We start from the raw sequence: 19252 nt of genomic DNA, 5'->3' as shown, positions 1-19252 counted from the left end.
ATTGGCCTCGTGTAAACACACTTCCTCACGCCGACAAAATATCTACAATAAATTGCTCACGTCTCGTATGTTTTTCATCACGAGTTAAGCGAATAAGCTTAACAAGGCGACTTACTGGTCCTTGCAGGCAGATCACTTGCAGGAGGTGCTTCTCGTGGCAACGCAGATATTAAAACTATAAACTGTCGCTTCAGGACGCCGCATTGGAGAGTCCGAAACTAAGTTGTGGGTTCTTCGACCTGCGCTGGCATAGTACGGCAGATAGGCGCCTTTTCCAAGGGAGTATTTACTGCCACACATAGTACATAACACACAAGTTGCATGAGCCTACTCAGCATGTACGCAACAAGGTAGTGCTAGCGCTTCCAGCCGAGTCTCTACAGGCCCACACTGGGCCGTCCCTACTAAGTGTGAGAAAAAGTAGCTAACACATGTATTAATATATTTATTGGCATAAACTACTTTTATAAAGCATGCAGCATAATTAGCTTGCAAGAAATAGCTCAAGCATACCAATGCTTGACTAAAAAGTAGACGTAAGTTTTTTGCATGAAAACTGAAATAGCCCAAGTTGGAACATGATTTCTAGATCTGCATGCATAACAGTTATGCTATAGAGCAGACGAGTGAGGCTAAAAGAGGCGCTCGTCATGACATATATGACGGAAGCTACCAGTCACTCCCGTCACGAGTTCCGTCAGCTACTATTGGTCATCCAGCATTCAGTTCAAGCTTATTTGCATGCAAATGCTCTCAGGGAGGGCTTGAAACTACATAGTACGCTAATGTTTCGCTTGGATTAAGTAGAGGCAACCGGAGCATTCATGCATGATGGCCAATGTGAAAACACCCACCAATGCCAGCACTGAATCAGATTCACTTAGGACTGCGCCAATAATATACAAGCTTCAGAGCAAATGATTACAAAGTGCACTCAGCCTTCTCTTTCTATGGAATGATTGTTCAGTATTCATTACCAGTGGTTTGCTGCTGCTATTTCTACCTCATGCACTGCCGCATTGCTCTTTGAGCCTCACCCTTTGAGCTGCTTTTAATATCTCTCACACAAGCAACTAATTGTGCTCATCAATTAGCCTCTTGTAAATACACTTCCTCACGCTGACAAAATATCTACAATTTATTGGTCACGTCCCGTATGCTTTTCATTATCCTTTGTTTGGTGCGGTTATGTTAAAACCACTAACAAACCTGACTTGAAATTCTCGCATACACTGAGGAAGTGAGTATGCTTCTTTGCTAAATGAATAACAATAACAGTAACCTATCGGTACATCCTTTTGCACTTTAGTGACGGCCTTGTGGAGAGACCTTTCTTCTTCTATTGCACTGTCGCTCTCCTGAGCACTTGCTACTGAAGCTGCTTGTATTGACCGGTTATTTTGGTAGCCCTCTTGAAAATGCTGCATCCCTTTGGCATCCCTCAAAGGTGTCGTACAGTGGACAAGAAAAGCCTGTGGACCACGCATTCCTCGAACGAAGACTATAGCTCTGGAGCGACGGTGAGAGTCGTTCGAGTGCAGACGTGCGTCGCATGGGATCCCCAGATTTCAACCCCCACGGACTATATCGGCCCACTGGGCCACCAACTTTTGGTTGGATTTGAAAGACCTCACAAGCTGGATCACCCGGACACCGGTTTCAAGACGGTAGGACCATTTTTGGCAGTTTTACCGGACTTTGAAGCCCCGCGTGGCTCGGGCGACTATTTAGCGGGAAACGCTCGCTGCTAAGCCTACTTAGGCTTAGCACGACTACGGCGTTCGCGGCAGCCAGGCCCGCTCAGCGACAGCGATGCAGCCTGTCACCGCCTCCCGTACCGCAGAATGCCCAGATTTTCAGCCATCAACGAGCAGAATAGCCCAGAATTTGTTAGAAGCACAAGAGGTGGACGACGCCTACCTCGACGTCTCCGACTCCGAGATTTCGGCAGGCGGGGGAATCGAGGACTCCGCCATGCAGGAGCAGCAAGACACCCAAAAAGAAGACGAGGCAAATTGGGAATTGGCCCTGACCAAGCGCCAAAAAAAAAAGCGACAGAGAAAAAACGGACGGAACGCCGCCGCAAACGCTGCAATTTCCCCGGCCGCTCAAGGTGACCTCGGAGGGTAACCCCCGGCCTCTACGCCGACAGCTGGCGCACCAGCTGCCGGCGCACTGAAAAAAGACGGGAAAGTAAACGCAACGGAAGCCCAGGCGAAGGTTGCCCCCGCTCCCCAGGGACGATTTCAAGATTATTTTGCGACCGAAGGGACTTGTAGTCAAGTCGCTCCAGCAATTCCAAGTGGCCCGGGCCGTAGCCGCGGCATGCAACAAGTTCGAAGGAAGAGACCTGATCACCAGGCTCCGTACATGATCCAATATTATAATCGTGAGCACGCCGAACGACGAGGCCGCCCAGCTCGCGAGACGCATCACTAGCCTCAAGATCGAAGGACGCTCATACGACGTGAATGCTTACGTGGCCGCACCGGAGGACACCCGGCGTGGCGTGTTACACGGAGTTGACTCCGGAGTGACAACGAAGGAACTGAAAGCCGATTTGTGGACGCGCACGCAGGGTGTTACCATCCACAGCGCTCGAAGACTAGGCAAGACCAAGACAGCTGTCATCACTTTTGACGGACCCATCACACCGAAACATGTCATCTACTGCGGAGCTGAGTACAAGTGCTACCCGTACCGGCCGACAAGACAAATCTGCTACGTTTGCTGCCAACCAGGTCACCGCTCCGGCGTGTGCCCCACACCGGACGCCAAGGCTTCCAAACAGTGCGGGATGCAAAACCCGCCAAAAGACCACCAGTGTAGCCCGAGATGCCTGATCTGCGGAGGCGACCACGCTACCGGATCGAGGGAGTGTCAAGACCGATTAAAGAAAGCCAGGGAGTCGCGAGGCAAGGCCAACAGCGGCAACAACGGCGGCGGACGCGAAAGCAGACGCCGCAGCCGGAACGACCGTGGCAAGAAACCGAGGTGGTTCAGCTCGGAGGGGGAGTCCTCCCAGAGCCGCTAGAGATCCCGGGCGTCACGGAGCAGTTCACGGAGCCGGTCACGGTCCTTTCCGCCCCTGCCACCCCCGGCCATCAAGGGAGGGAGCCAGCAGCAGCAGCAGAACAAGCAGAAGCAGACCCGAAAGAGCGGCGGCGTCAAGGTGAGCTGGGGAGCCGAAAACCCCTGGTTTGCTCCGCACTCGGGAGGGATAACTAACAAACAGAACACAAACACAAACAGCAACCGCGAACAACCTAGACAGGAGGACGCGGAGAAAACAGCGCTGAGACGCGAATTAGAACTATCACGCGCTAGGCAGACAGAGCTAGAGCGCCAAATAGCAGAGCTCACGAAGACAGTACGAGACCTTAAGTCGAACAGCCCTCCGCAGCCACAAACATTAGCAATCCAAGCCACGTCGCAAACAGGCAACGAGGATCTCACTAAATTTAAGGCAGAAATCCAGCAAATGATGCAGCAGATGATGCAGCAAGTGCAACTACAAGTCACAGAACTCCGGAGCGGCATCCGCAAGCAGAAATTCGCCGATAATATTAGAGAAAAGGCCTACCACCGCCCCGCGCTGGCAGCCCTCGCCAACTCGGCCACAAACAACACTGAAGCTTAAATATGGCCAACAAAACCTTTGGCAACCAAGAAACCCTAGACGTATGGCAATGGAACGGCAGCGGCTACCGCAAGAAGCAGGGCCTCCTCCAACAACACATTCATACACAAGCACCGCCCGACATCATAGCGCTTCAAGAGACGGGCACTACACCAACACTGGCAGGATATACGTGCTACGAGACTCAAGAGAAAGGAAGAACGGCAACACTAGTCGGTAAGGCGCTCATCGCCATAAACCATGACAAGATTGCCGACACCGACGTAGAACACGTTATACTAGAAATTATACCAAAGAAGAAAAGAAAGAGGGGCAGCATCTTCATTGTGAACGTATACAGTCCTCCAATACAGAGGAAAGCAAAATTTGACGAACTTTTCCATGGCGCACGCAAACTAGCAAAAAACAACACGCCAATCATACTAGGAGACTTCAATGCCATGGACAAAAGCTGGGGATACCAAACAGCTAACCCAAAAGGTAAAGCACTAGCAGCGGCAGCAGAAAACACTGACTGCAACCTCCTCACAGACTCAGACACTACAACAAGAATTCGAAACACCGTCAGTACCGACACCTGCACCGACCTGACATTCATACGGGGAGCGGAACAGGCAGTGCGGGAGAACCTGTTAGAAAATCTGGGCAGTGACCGTTACATACTTAAAACGCAAGTAACCTCAGACAGGCTAAAGCGCCAGCTGGGATCGGCAAAAATTGCGGATTGGAGCGCTTTTCGAGAGGCATGCGACGGGAATCTCGCCGCGAACGGGATCCAATCGATAGAAGAGTGGGGAAACATGCTGAAAGAAAAACAGCGCAAGTACAATAAAGAAATCGCGCGAACGACGCAGACACCCGAGGTGGACGCCAGGCTGCTCAAGCTATGGGAAGCTAGACGCGGGCTCACCAAGAGGTGGAAGAAACAAAAGTACAACAGAAAACTAAAACTTAAGATCGCAGAAGTCACAGCGAAAGCAGAGGAGTACGCGGCGCAATTGGCAAGGCAAAACTGGCAACAATTCAGTGACGCCCTCAACGGACTTTTGAGCACATCGAGGACGTGGCATATACTCAAGGCTCTCATAGATCCAACAAAAACCAAGGCAGAAAACAACAAAGCCATCTACCGGTTAATCCACCGGTTCGAGGGACCAGATTCAGCACTCCTGGAAAAAGTACGCGTTAAGTGCTTAGGGGACACACACCCAGCAGCTTACGCAGAGCGCTATCGGGGAAGTGAAAACGACACCCTGGACAGACCCATCACGCGAGAAGAGGTCTACGCAGCGATTCAAAACACAACCAGAAACACGGCCGCGGGTGCAGACAAGATCAATAACGCACTCATCCGCAACCTCAGTGATGAGCTTGTAGCGCCCGGCGACGCTATAACGCGCTGGCGCTGAGATCGGCGTTCCCGCGCTAGAGGAAAATAAAGATGGACAGCGCGTGCTGGGCGCGCACGCCCGGCACGGGCAGTTCGGAACGAGAAGCCTGCCACGCTGGTCGTCTCTCTCTGGTGCTCCGCTGCGACCCCGCAAACCCTCTACAGTGGTGACCCGGCGAACCGTGCCTTCTTTCCCAGCGGCGTCCTAGCATGGCGTACTGGCAGCACCCAAGTTTCGACCCGCCGCTCCCGGCGTTCCGGCCTGCAGGCGTCGGCGGGTGGTTCGCGCAACTGGAGGCTGCGATGTACCTGAACGGCATCACCATCCAGCCGTTCAAACACGAAGTCCTTTGCGGCATCCTCCCGCCCGATCTCCTGCGTCGGCTCACCTACTCTGCCTTCGGCTGCCGGCCATACGATGAGCTGCGTGCGGCCGTCTTGGCGGACTTCGGCGCCTACTACGTTCCGCCGCCGCTCTACGACGCAGCGGACCCGTTTTCGCCGCCGCCAGCCTCTGGCCCTGCTCCGGCCTCGCCCGCGCCCACGCAGCCTTCATCAGAATCCGGCCCGCCTCAGCAGCCCTTCGCCGCCCCGCCGCCACTCCAGTCCAGCGTCTCCGGCCCGGCTTCTTTAGCACCGACCGCACCAGACGCTGCCGCATCGCTTCCGGCAGCACATCCTGCTACCCCTGTTACGCTAGCAGCACTGTGCGACGACTCCACGGTCCCGAGTCCGCAGTCATTCCCTCAGCAGCTCGGGGAGGTGCCTGGCCCACCGCGGTTCGCCACATCAGCGAACTCAGCGACAGATGCGCCCCGCGCCAGACTGTTCAGCGCCTCCGGCCATACCGCCTCCCATATGGACGATACAGCGTCTACGGCACAGCCCGGTGAGCAACTTTTCTCATCTGCAATAGTGTCGCTGTCAGTTGAGCTCTTCCTCGACGAGTGCCCCATTCCGCCAACTTCTGTACCCTACTGCGTAGCATCGCTGCCAGCCGAAATCTCACCTGCCACCTCATCGCCCATTCTGCCAAAGCTGTCAGTCACTGACATGAGCGATCGTGCTAAAGACGAAGTGATATTGCCACCTCCGCAGCATATGCCGCATACCAGCCCCACTACCCCAGCGGCCACACCGCCTGCCCAAGAGGCCCCACCCCAAGCCCCCATTACTGTCAACCGCTTCTCGGAGTCTGACCCTGGCAGCTCGACACTGTCGCAGCAAGCGTCTGCTTTGGTGCCTGACTTTAGCAACCTTCAGCACCGAATGGTAGAGCTACCCACACTGAGTAGTGCAGCAAATGTCCATCCACCAGCTGTGTCTGTTGCTGTCAGCCAGCGTCTGATGTAGCAGTCTCAGCTCCACGGCCTGTCACTGCCACAACCTCCTGGCAGCCACCTACAGCCAACCATGCCCACACGCGCATCAGCACTGGCCAGTCGCTCCGGACTGTCACTCTCGCTTCGCCTAAGCACCTGGAATTGAGCCCAGCAACTTCCTCCCGCATCGTCCCAGCTGTCACCGTTGTGTCGATGGTCAAAACACAGCTGCTGTCAGTCCACGGAGCCGTTTCGCCCACTCCAGCGCTTGTGATGACGTACTCGGTGCGCCAGATTCCCACCGACACCAGCTCCAACGCCCCCACACCGACGACACTTGTGTCTGGGGGCAGCACTACAGTTGGTGACGTCCCGACCATGGCCTCCCCTGCTCCCATGTTCGTTGTCAGCTCGGCACCCTGCATCATTCGCCCCTTGCGCAGCAGCCAGGGTCGTCCACCTGAGCCGGCGCACTCCACCCGACTGCTCTTCCCGGTCCCTGACTTGAACTTACCGGACCTTGGAGCGACCCCGTGGGTACACTGTTACTCTAGCTGCCTCCTTGGCTGCCGTGGCTACTCCATCTCTGCCCCGTCGGAACGTACATTCCGACGTTCCGTCTAGGCGGGGGGCCCTGTAGCGCCCGGCGACGCTATAACGCGCTGGCGCTGAGATCGGCGTTCCCGCGCTATAGGAAAATAAAGATGGACAGCGCGTGCTGGGCGCGCACGCCCGGCACGGGCAGTTCGGAACGAGAAGCCTGCCACGCTGGTCGTCTCTCTCTGGTGCTCCGCTGCGACCCCGCAAATCCTCTACAAGCTAGTCGCAGAATTAACAGACTTTCTCAACAAACACTGGGAAGCGGAGACCGTCCCCGAGGAGTGGAAGCATGCGGAGGTTGTCATGATTCCTAAACCGGGCAAGGAACTACAAATTGAGAACCTCAGATCGATCTCGCTCACATCGTGCCTAGGAAAACTGTACGAACGAGTGGTGACGCTGATACTGCAACAGTACATGGAGGACAAAGAACTGTATCCCCACAGCATGTTCGGTTTCAGAGCAAAACTATCGGCCCAAGATGTACTACTTCAAATCAAAGAAGAAGTGCTTGGGAACGTCCCCAAGAGCGGAGAAAATATAATAATGGCATTGGACATCAAGGGGGCTTTTGACAATGCAAGTCATGAGGCTATCCTTACGGGCATGAACGACCTGAACTGCGGGAGGAGAATCTACGGCTACGTCAAAGCCTTCCTCTGAAACAGAACGGCAACGATTGGCCTGAAGGAGCTCAGATCAGACAAATTCCTTACTCCAAATAAAGGAACACCTCAAGGGTCGGCCATCTCCCCTACGCTCTTCAACATAGCCATGATTGGCTTGGCAAAACAGTTAGAAGCAATCGACGGCATACAACATGCCATGTATGCCGATGACATCGCCATCTGGGTCAACACAGGCTCGCTCGGAGAGAAAGAAGAGAAATTACAAAAGGCAGCCACCTGCGTAGAGAACTACGTCAGAGCAAGAGGGCTAGCATGCTCCACCGAGAAATCAGAGCTCCTAAGAGTTTGGAGAGGAAAACAAAATCGCACAGTCCCCACTAGCGACGACTTAAAGTTGAACGTCTACCTCGAGGGGAAATCGATACCGGAAAAAACACTCACAAGAATCTTGGGGATGTGGATACAGTCAAACCAACGCTGCACTCACACCCTCGCCCTACTCAAAGCATCCACTCTACAAGTGGCCCGCATGATCACGCGCATCTCACACAGACATGATGGCATGCGAGAGGAGGACACACTCAAGTTGGTCAGAAGCCTGGTAGTCAGCTGAGTGACATACAGCCTCCCCTACTACAATCCCATCAAGAGTGAGGTACAACAGGTGGACGTGATTCTACGCAAACCCTACAAAACCGCACTCCACCTTCCTCACAGCACTTCAACCGAAAAGCTCCTAGCCCTAGGACTACACAACACTTTCGATCAATTGAGAGAGGCACAACTAGTGTCCCAACTGCGCAGACTACAACAGAGCCCATCTGGCAGGGAGCTCGTAAAGAAACTGGGCCGCGCCGATCAAATTCAAGAGATACAGAGGACAGAAACAATCCCGGACGAATATCGCACCACACTAAAAGTAACGTCAATACCCCGGAACATGGATCCTAACCTACACAAAGCACGCAGAGAGGCAAGGGCTGAATACCTACAAAAGACATTAGCACCCCAAGAAACGACGGTATACGTGGACGCAGCCACATACACCAGAACAGCGGGGCAGCACAACAGCAATGCGGTAACAACGGTGATTGACTCGACCCTCCGCGAGATCACCAGCGCATCACTACAACACTGTACGATAGTCGAGGCTGAGGAAGCGGCCGTCGCTCTAGCGGCAGCGGAGGGCTATCGATCTAAACGGTCTCTAAAAATCCTTACAGACTCACAAACAGCATGCCGCAACTACCTATGCTGCAGAATAGGGCACAGAGCGCTCCGCATACTCCGCTCTGGGGACACGCCGGGACACGCGGGAGTAACAGGGAACCAAGAGGCCGACAGGATAGCTCGAGGGTACACTTATTACCGAGCATCCAACGTAGGCGACCTCGAGGGGAACGAACCTGTACCCCAAGGATATTCGGCGATTCTAAATTATTACAAGGGCTGCAGAAAGCGGTATCCACCACCGGACAACTCCCTTAGCAGAGAGGACTCTGTCGCGTGGAGGCAGCTGCAGACGGGCTCCTACCCAAACCTACACGTACTCAACAAAATGTATCCAACACAATACAATGACAAATGCCATTGGTGCCAAGAACCCCCAACGCTGTACCACATAACGTGGGCATGCCAGAGAATAAGCGTGGTACCAGTGATAACAAACCCGAGTGCGGAACAATGGGAGGGAGTGCTCTCTAGCGATCGCCCGGTCGACCAAGAAGGTCTCATTCGGCGAGCAAAACTGGCAGCAGCATCCAGCGGAGCCCTGGACTAAGGGCAACCGACCTTTGAGCAAGATGGATGAAGCCATCTCAAAACCGCCGAATACAACCGAATCTAGAGCTAATAAAGTTTTCACTCACTCACTCACTATAGCTCTGCTACGAAGTGGCCACGGGAGACCAGATTACTGGTGGTAGTGGTGGCAAACATTTATTGGCTCTTCACAAAAGGAGGTGTGTTGGCCCAGGCCCTATTGGCCCAGGTCCTCACAAATCTTGGTAGAGCTCCTAATCCAAAGCCTTAATGGGCCCCGCCGTGGTGGCTGAGTAGTTACGGCGCTCGGCTGCTGACCCGAAATACGCGGGTTCGATCCCGGCCGCGGCGGTCGAATTTCGATGGAGGCAAAATTCTAGAGGCCCGTGTACTGTGTGATGTCAGCGCACATTAAACAGCTCCAGGTGGTCGAAATTTCCGGACCCCTTCACTACGGCGTCCCTCATAGCCTGAGTCGCTTTGGGACGTTAAGCCCCAATCAACCAAACCAAACCAAACTCTTAATGGCGTCTAACGCCGCTCGCGCCCTTTCGACCAAGGTCATTTGGGACTGTAGGTGAAGGCAGTTGAGCAGCGCCGCCTCCCGTGCCTCCCTAGAAGGGTGTGAAGTGAAGGAATGGTATGGGTGGGGATTGGAAGGGCAAGCCCAGACCACCCGGAAAACGTCCGAGAATGTCGCTCCGCACAGACTGCAGCCCCCATCAAATTTGATGTTGAAGCGTTTCAATACCGCCGGGCACAGCATTGGGAAAATTCGAGATTTTGTTCTTTGATCTTCACAGGTGGGGCCTCAAGTAGGTGACTAATAATAGAGCTATCGGCTTCGTTTGAGGAACACGTCTCCACAGACTTCTGTCCCCAACTGTATATCGCCTTCTCCACCTTGAAAGAAAAACATCTATAAATATTGTCACGTTGTAGTCACGGAAATCCAGCAGTCAGGAAGACAGCAACAAGCCTTGCAAACGAAGCTCTTTATTTGGGCTAACTTGCGCCCGCAAAAGAACTGAATCACTCGGCGGCGGTCATCAGCAACACACGTGCTCGTCAGTCGTCCAACTACGATTGTCCGCCGCTCGCGGCAACGCACAATTTAGAGCCGGCAAGGAAACTTTGAGATAACAGGACAAGATCATCTACAGTAATCTAGAAAAACGTAGATGCAGCTCTTCATGGCTGTGATCAATCGAGATTAGTTTTGTGAGGACGGACAGATGGCCGAAATTATGCGGACAAAGAGAAACATTTTGCCCATAAATGCATTCGCGTGGTAAAATTTATTCACAGTTACACCCGTGGCAATGCAGACGACCAGCGCAAGCGTGTTCATTTTGCGCTTTTGCGGCTCTTGCAATCTTAAATGCTGGGCTACGCATATTGTGTTCTGGTTTTGGCAGCATTAGAACGAGGACTTCACATTCTTAGAAATGTGCAGGCGCGACCTTCAGCATCTGTGATCGTGCAGCACGTTTGCGGTAAGCTTTGTGAGAGTATTCGTCCAAGTATGAACTCCGGCATGGGTGCAGCGTTCACAGCGTGACACTCCCCCTCGGCTACATACATAGTGCTCCCGCAAGCCGGTTAATGTGACACGTAGCCGCTGTTGCTGTATCGTAACTGCTGCGGCTACTACTGCGCAGGCGCGATGAAACAGCGCCGTGCGATCATTTCAGTTTCAAGCAGTTTGACGCTATATTGTTGTGAACGCCAGTCCCTCCTGGTAACGACGAAGTTTGGTGAAGTGTGGGTGGACGCATCATCTCGAGCGCTGCAGTGCAATGTCCACGTCAATTTCAAGCTCCATGCTTTGGCTTCCAGAAAAAATCTTTTTCGAAGGTTCATATTGAAAGGTACAGTGAGAAAGAGACACAAGACGTACAGAAAGAGGACACAGAGAGGCGCTGACTGGCAACTAGTTTTTTATTATGAAAAATTACACATTTTAAGCAACTCTGTCATCTGACAACAAATCGAGAGCATTGCACAGACACCTTGCCAGGGGAAATTCATTATCATCACACTAAACCTACTCGAACAGAATTCCGCCTCCTCCCTTGAATTCTCAAAGACAAAATAAGGAGTTATCAAGGAACGAGACCTCTTTATCAACTAGCATAAGAGAAGGCTAGCTTACACACTACGACTGTCTTTTTCGGATAAAGAAGGCCACCATGAGTTCGCTTGGTGTTCTATCTTTGTGCCTAAATAAGATCTTTGTATTAGGTACTGAAGGGCGACTGGTCTTGGTTTTCTTATTTTTATTTTTCTTCCCATCTTTTTCACATTCGCGACAGCGGTCTTTCAAATGAGAGTAGTTAGTATCGGAGAGAGATTTGAGATGTTCTCGCTACGAATGTTTATGCATCTTCCTGTCAGCCCTATGTATACTTTGTTGCATCGCCTGACATTTAAGGCGAGCTTCATCGCTAATTCCAGCTGTAGAGAAGAGTCGATATGCATTAAGAGGTAAAAATATCGCTAGTTCTTTTCTTTCTTCGCTATTTATCAACTCTGAAGGGTTGCTAAACAACACAGGTATCAAGCGAAAATAAGCTTCTGACTCGTCAAAAGCGCGTCCTCCAACGTTCACACTGGCTGCCTCGGAAGTTCCTTCTCTCGTTGAACTGCCCACGGCCCATCATTACCACGACGGGGGAGCTCCTGGTGTACTTTGGCCACTCCTGTCCACTTGGCAGCTCAGGAACGCTGCAAAAAGAAATGGAGCCTCTCGAATTAGTTCCGTAATAGACCGAGTAACGATAGTCAGCGTCCCAAGCAGTATCGAATTCCTTTTTTACTTCAAGAAATGCTTCGGCGCGGCAGACGGCGACAAAACGTAGAAAATACACCACAGAGCGCCAGCTAACAACTGATTTTATGGAAACCCGCGTCAACGAATATATTCTTTGCACTAATCAACAACAAAATAAAAAAAAGATAACATGCAGTGAAGAGAGCACTAGGTACAAAATGATTGGCATCCATGGCACGTGTGGCACAAGCGAACATCGTCATGCCCCAAATCTAATCATTTTGATAGAAACTCTAATCCTCTCTTGGGAAGCGTCACAGACGGATTGCTCCCGCATTTTGTCAACGAACGAAGAATGACAGCTGCTTCAAAAATTTCTCTTTGAAGCTGGTGTTTTCTGCGACTTAAGGGGACAGGGTAAGCAAAAAAATCTGAAAGATATGAATTTTAGTTTTTTGATAAATATGAAATTAGAGTCTTTTCTGCATCGTTTGATGTATCACACTTTATTCTGTGCAATTTATATCAACCTGAAAAATCTGTCTGAAAGCAAAGTTGTCAGCGACACACCCCCTTTACGAGCAATGTGTTTTCTCCATTTTTACTATAAACTAAAAAAAACTACAACTGTTACTAAATTTAGCTGCAAGAAAAAGCTCTCTGGCAACCATCCAAGCTCTCTGGCAACTATCCAAGCTCTCTGGCGACCCTCCAGAACCCAAACGAGTCCTTCAACAATGTCGTATGGGAGTGTGCTCAAAAAAATGTCTTCGCTGGCCTACAGACATTAGGCATGCGGACTAAGTCCGGGCAATAACGCTGTCCGCTGGCTGAAGCAAGTCGATCGGCGTCGAATTTACTTTAAACAGGCACCTGAAGCAAAACTGCAGGAAAAGAAGCGCCAAGCTCTCATCATCTAGGTGATGATGACTATGCAGCTGGTGCCTACTGTATAAACTGGTCAAAAAGAGTTGGCTAAGTCGAAATCTAAGAATAGAAGGTTTTGTTTACTTTAAACTCCGTTTTCTCAATACAAGATTTTTTGTTAAGGTTTGGTTTATTGGGGTTTAACGTCCCAAAGCAACTGAGGCTATGAGGGACGCCGTAGTGAAGGGCTCCGGAAATTTCGACCACCTGGAGTTCTTTAACGTGCACTGACATCGCACAGCACACGGGCCTCTAGAATGTCGCCTTCATCGAAATTCAGCTGCCGCGGCCGGGATTGAACCCGCGTCTTTCGGGCCAGCAGCCGAGTGCCGTAGCCACAGAGCCACCGCGGCGGGGGATATTTTGTTTCGTCGCTACCATTATTTTCGAAATGACAATAGATATAAAAGTGATTTTTTCTGTGTATACAGTACATATATGTGGCAATTTCCTGTACCAAAATTGTCAGCGTGCAAATGATATTGTTTGTTTTAAAAAGAAATATATACAAAACTTGGTCAAAATCAGGGTGTAGAAAGTAAGAAAATCACTAATAATTTTATTTCTTGTATATTATAAGAATTTTGGTACAGCGGCTAGAAGATGGAATTCTGAACAAAATGAAATAAATATCTTGCTGCTGTCTTTATTAGTTGCTGAGAAAAGTGTACCACAATATGCCCCAAAATACATGGGAAAGATGGCGCTTACCCTGTCCCCTTAAAATAACACTTCTAAGCTATATTCCTTTTTTACTTCTCTCCTCGGTCACTTCTTGATACTGCAAAATATAATGCAGACGATAGTAGTGCCATTCTGGTCATTAGGGTGATTAGAAGTGGCTTTTGTCCTCCAGCGGAGGCATTCCGACTGAAGATAGATTAAAATTAGAATGTGAGAAGCATGAGTAGTCTAGAGATAACTGGCCGGTATTTCGAACTCCATTAATGACAGTAGTCAGGCGATCACGATGGTACGGAACATGAAGCTCGCGATATAAGTTTTGGTATTCGCAATGTTTGCGAAGTATAAAATGCGTTTACACTCAACAAATGTGGCAGCAAAGAGCGGATGTCGGTAACATACTGCCTACATCGCCAACGCTACGTTCTGCTAGCTGTTAGAGAATGTGCTAGCCACAAGGAAGTTGTACGATTGTGCTGAATTACGGAGTTGGTGTGAATGCATGTTTGAAATATTGCGCGCGAAAAAACGATGAGTAAGAAAAGCAAGACAAGCACCGAAAAGCAAGATTGCACACAGCGCGCGTGTGTGTGATCTTGCTTTTCGTGCCGTTCTCCATTTTGCGCCGGCATTTTTCAAAATATACAAGCCTCTTCTGGTGGCTTCAGCCGCACAGTTTCTACAACCCACCCAAATTAGCTTCCGTTCATTAATAGGTACTGAATATGGTTTCTCTGTGTTTCCATAATAATTTTTTTCGTCAAACCGCGGCCACCGTGTACGGGTGTGGGCAGAAGTAAGCGAAGCACTGCGATTTCGTTCTAACATTTCTCATGCGTCGCCTAATTGAAATTACTTGCTACTCTGCGTGCATGTTGGTAGAGGAAGCCAATGCTTCATAGACAAAATATGTTTCTACATACACAACAAGGAAGACGTGATTCCACTTAGAACGAAGTCGCGTACTCTGTTTACTTATATCCGCATCTGTACGCACTGTCCTCTCTATGGACGTCGTGTAGGCAAATGCATGTATCAGTAATGCAGCCATCCTGGGTTCCATTCACGTGCTGAGTTTGCCTTTTAGAGTACGCATTTCGTAAAATCTTCTCTTGAAGGCAGATTTACAACGTGCAGTAGAGTTGACGGGGTCAAATCATTCGTACCGCTTCGTGGCGTACCCGTTGAATCGGCCCTGTCACCATCATTATTTATTATAGGTTTTATCCATCTTGCATTGCACTTGCATCAGAGTCCTTTTTTTTGTAGGGTGATGACATCATTCTGTGGAGCACTTGAAGCGACTTTGAGACTCAAGCCGCCGTACTGCAGTCAGCCTTTGATTTCTTTTTTGTTCATTTTGACCAAACACATTGCTAGGGTCTTTCGAAGCTCTTACAATATTATTTTGCAATTTGATTGTTTCAGCACATGTCACAAGAAAAAGCCATTTCGAAAAAGGAAGTTTACCCAACAGAAATCCGATGATAGTGAGACCTGCGGAAAAACACATGCTGTAGTCTTGCATAGTAAAGTACGTGTACAGTATAGAAAATAACATTGATTAAGAAGTGGTGCAAGCAGTTCCAGAGCATAATAGTTCAAAGAAACAATTATGACAAGTCGGAAAGAAAACTGCCCAGACATCCAAAATTAAAAACAATCTCGGGTCGCTAGGAGAAAAAAGGAGTAATGAATGTTGCGAGTATGAAATTTATCCTCAACTAAATGCTGTGAATGTTGTGTCGTTGCATTTTATTTAGCTGAAGAAACTGAACCGCGGACACTACTAAAGAAAAAAGAACTTGGGGCGCGAGTTCCGGGTGCGGTTATGAATAGTGGTGAGATTTGGTCTGTTTAAGCGTTCAGTTGGGGAGTCATTAGGCCCATAGTTGTTAAAAATAAATATGTCTGCTTCGTGCTGAACTCGTTTCATTATTTTATGCATTTCTGTGTGTACGGACACCAACCCACGATGATGTACTCAACTTAAGTACGTACAAAGGCAAACGGGATTTACAGTTCGAGAGAAAAATGCGCAGAAGGTCACTAAACAGCGCGAATAAGAAAAGGGATGAATGCTGTTTTCGCAAGGGTTTATCACTTTGTAAATGTCTAAAGAAGTGAACTCATTTACCTCGAGTGCTCGAAGCCAGGCGGAACCTGTTCTAAGTTCATCCCCTTAGCAAAAACTAATACGTTTGGAATATACGGTGGGCTATTTAAATTGTATTTTAAACATATTTTGTATTCATGAATGCACTAAAAATATGTAGGAAATACGTTCCTGAAATTTCATGCTTGGTATTCGAAATATATTTTGAAAATGTGCCAAAAATACCTCACTTAAAGCATACTTCGAGCACTTTTCAAATACGTGAAAAAATATGTATGCAGTTTTAGCATCTTGTCAGTGTATTAAAAGTGTATTTTCGGAAATATGAAATTAATTCATTGAAAGTATACTTCAATTCTAGAATACGGGCAGCCCTTGTAAACGTATATGTATGTAGTTTTAGCATCTTGTCAATGTATTAAAAGTGAACTTTCGTAATTATGAAATTAATTCATCCGAAATATACTTCAATTCTAACAAACGAGCAGTCCTTTTAAACGTCTTTGCACACTTCTAGCTGCCGTTGAACAGTCGAGTGCTCGAAATTGCGTTTCGGGAAATGACATTTGCGTGTCGTCAATGTATTTGAAGTGTACTTCCGTAAATACGCAATTAATTCGTCCAAAGAACACTGAAATCCTAGCAAATTGGCAGTCCGCATTAGGATGTTTGCAGCGCACTACAAGCTGTCGTTGAACAATCTAATGCTCAAAATCGAGTTTCTGGATCGCATTTTGGTGCTGGCCATCTATTTAAAGTGTACTTTCGAAAATACGCAATTAATCCGTCTGAAGTATATCTAAATTCTAACAAATGGGTTGTCCGCGTAAACATATTTTCATTACACTTCAAGCTACCGTGGAACAATCTAGGGCTCGAAATAACGTTTCAGCGAAGAGTGAAAACTTTCCCTTTCTTGTCATCCTTTCGTTTATGGTAACCTCTAGCAGGAAGGTGATCACCACTTATACCCCTGCTACACGGGTGCTTCGAATGCCTTCCAACCGAATGTCATCTAACGATGCTACACGTGACTTATACCCCTGCTACAAGGGCGCTTCGACTGCCTACCAACCGAATGTCATCTAACGATGCTACACGTGTTCTGTCTAAGGGAGTGCTTGAAGATAATATTACGCCAATGAATATTAACCGCGTCAGCATGAAATTTCCCCGGTAGTGCGCCGATGAGGACAACTGCACTCATACTGTTGTTTACATCGCTTGTTTACATAACATAACATAAAACGCAATCTGCGCTTTCGTTCTATTGAACAATCTGTTTTCTTTTTTACTAGTTGTACTCGTGCTTGTTTACGCAGTGCGACAATGTGTGGTAAGCGATGATGCGATTGCACGCCTGAGAAAGCCGGGCTGTTGGCATCGCGGAGGACTGGCGCTTCTCGCTTCTTGTCCCTGCTTTCTCCGACGTGACCAGTACTTTTTTTAAAACTACTTTATCTAGAAGTATGTCTGGCGATTGTTATCCACAAGCTAGCGACGGCGACGACTGCTGCTGGCCGTAAAGCACGGCTCGGCAGTCTGGGTCACACCGGCGATTCCCGTTCATCGTACGCGTGCCCTGCGATGTAAGCAATAGTTGATTTCAGGTCACTGTTGCCAAAACTACACCTGGTGACTATTTGCATTCGCTAAACCTTGTGATTCGCTCTTCACAACCGCCGAAATCACAGATCCAACCCTGCGAACTCGCTGGGCCTAGTCGTCGCGGAAGGGAACAGAGCCGTCGTCGACTGAAATTGATTTGGCAAGCGCTTATCGCTGGTGAGTGTTCAGGTGTGCACAAGTGAAATATAGTCGTTCGTTTCGCTCATTTAGAAGCGCGAGCATATACACACCGCCGCCTCATCACCGTGCTCTCGCTCAGCCGCCGACAAGGCTGACCGTCCGCCGACCGGATTCGTCGGTGTCGTTGGCCTGAAAAACGTGTCCCTCTAGAATCATATTATAGTAAACTAGGTATTTCACTATAGTTACATGCTGTTGTTCAGCGTGATATATACTGTCGTTGTCGGACTAGTGTGACCGCCGTCGTCGTCGTCGCTGTACACTGAAAACGAGCTGAGGCTTTCGAATGCGTTTCGAAAGTGTCGTGCAGCACCGCGGCAGTCCGTCGAGTCCGAATGTCATTCCTATTCTCGAATGTCATTCCACTCAATGTCATTCGAACATTTCTGTGTGAGAACGTGATAGCATTATACCAGCAAAAGCGCCTTGGGTACTTCTGGGTCCGAATAAGCCAGCGGAAAGGACCCCGTCTGGCAGGGCAGACCGGCTCCCTTACACGCGCATGTATCTGTTGGTTGACAGCTCGACTCCTGACCTGTGCCTGACGCAAGTTTCAACTAGCAGTTCCGTTCTCAATTAACCCCAGATTCGAACGCGACCAGTAGGGTACTTTTGCGATAATTTGGCAGCCCACAGAATTTGCGCAAAAAAAGGCCTCATCGTGCAAAATAGTGCGTCGCTTTCGCTGGGTATATATACGGTAAGCCAAGTACAGCGCTTGTCGTAGGATTTGTTGTTTGCTGTGTCGCTGTCGTCTTGGTATGCTGTGTGTAGGTATCTGCCTTTTCATTCAATCACGTGACCTTATAATATGAGACTCCTGTTGATTAATGATAAATACCCGTGTACGATTTGTTCTCCAGTTGAAGAATTAACCCGTGTCATTGCATGGAGCCGCCCAGTAGACTTTTTAAGCCCGAGTAAACATATTTGTAATGGATTAAATGTATATTTTTAGTATATTTCTAATGTATATTTTTATTATATTTTTAATGCATTATAAATATGCTAAGCGGGCAAAAATGTACTTTTCACATATTTTTAAGAACGTTTAAAATATTATTCCTCGTATACTTAGAAAGCATTCGTATTGCAGTTTAAGCATAGGGACAAAAAATGCGAAATAAATTTGAAATAAATAGAATACGTTTGAAATGCATTTTTAGCACATCCTCTTTTTCGCTAAGGGTCGGCACAGTTGTGGCTACTTTGCACGCCTTATCTCGAAAGGTTGTTGTCAGCTTAAAATAGAGCATGGCCAAGAGCGGAGGGCAATCTTTTGGACGACCGCTGTGCCCGCTTGTGAGTATCAGCCCCGAGTTACTCAGTTCTTTTGGGCGCGAGTGAGCCCAAGGATCAGTTTCTATTGGAACCCCACTTTGCTGCCTTCGTGACGGACGGAATGCCAGCACCACTACATGAACATACACTGCTTGGGCGCAGGGACTGCGTCACGACTCACTACTCGGCTTTATTTGCTCGCCAAACCTTCTTTTTATTTTTTTACCCAAATTTTATAATTTACATCCCCCCCCCCCCTTTTGACCCTAAGGAAATAAAAAAAAAACACTTGAAAATGAAAAGCAACATATGGCACCTTA

The 19252-nt window shown here is 48.9% G+C and overlaps 1 protein-coding gene across 2 annotated transcripts in view; it reads right to left on the bottom strand.

Moving 5' to 3' along the window:
- Positions 1–11927: 11927 nt before the first annotated feature.
- LOC149326986 (acetylcholinesterase-like) overlaps positions 11928–19252 on the bottom strand; it is a 33178-nt gene continuing 25853 nt past the window's right edge. For both annotated transcript variants that reach the window (XM_089564009.1, XM_089564008.1), the window contains one exon: positions 11928–12069. In XM_089564009.1, coding sequence (XP_089420135.1) covers positions 11928–12069 — 142 coding nt within the window. The remainder of the gene's footprint in view (positions 12070–19252) is intronic.

The sequence above is a fragment of the Amblyomma mixtum genome, chromosome 10 (assembly GCF_055824585.1).
Source record: "Amblyomma mixtum isolate Tamu chromosome 10, ASM5582458v1, whole genome shotgun sequence".
Lineage (NCBI taxonomy): Eukaryota > Metazoa > Arthropoda > Arachnida > Ixodida > Ixodidae > Amblyomma > Amblyomma mixtum.
This window is presented reverse-complemented; position numbering and strand designations above follow the sequence as displayed.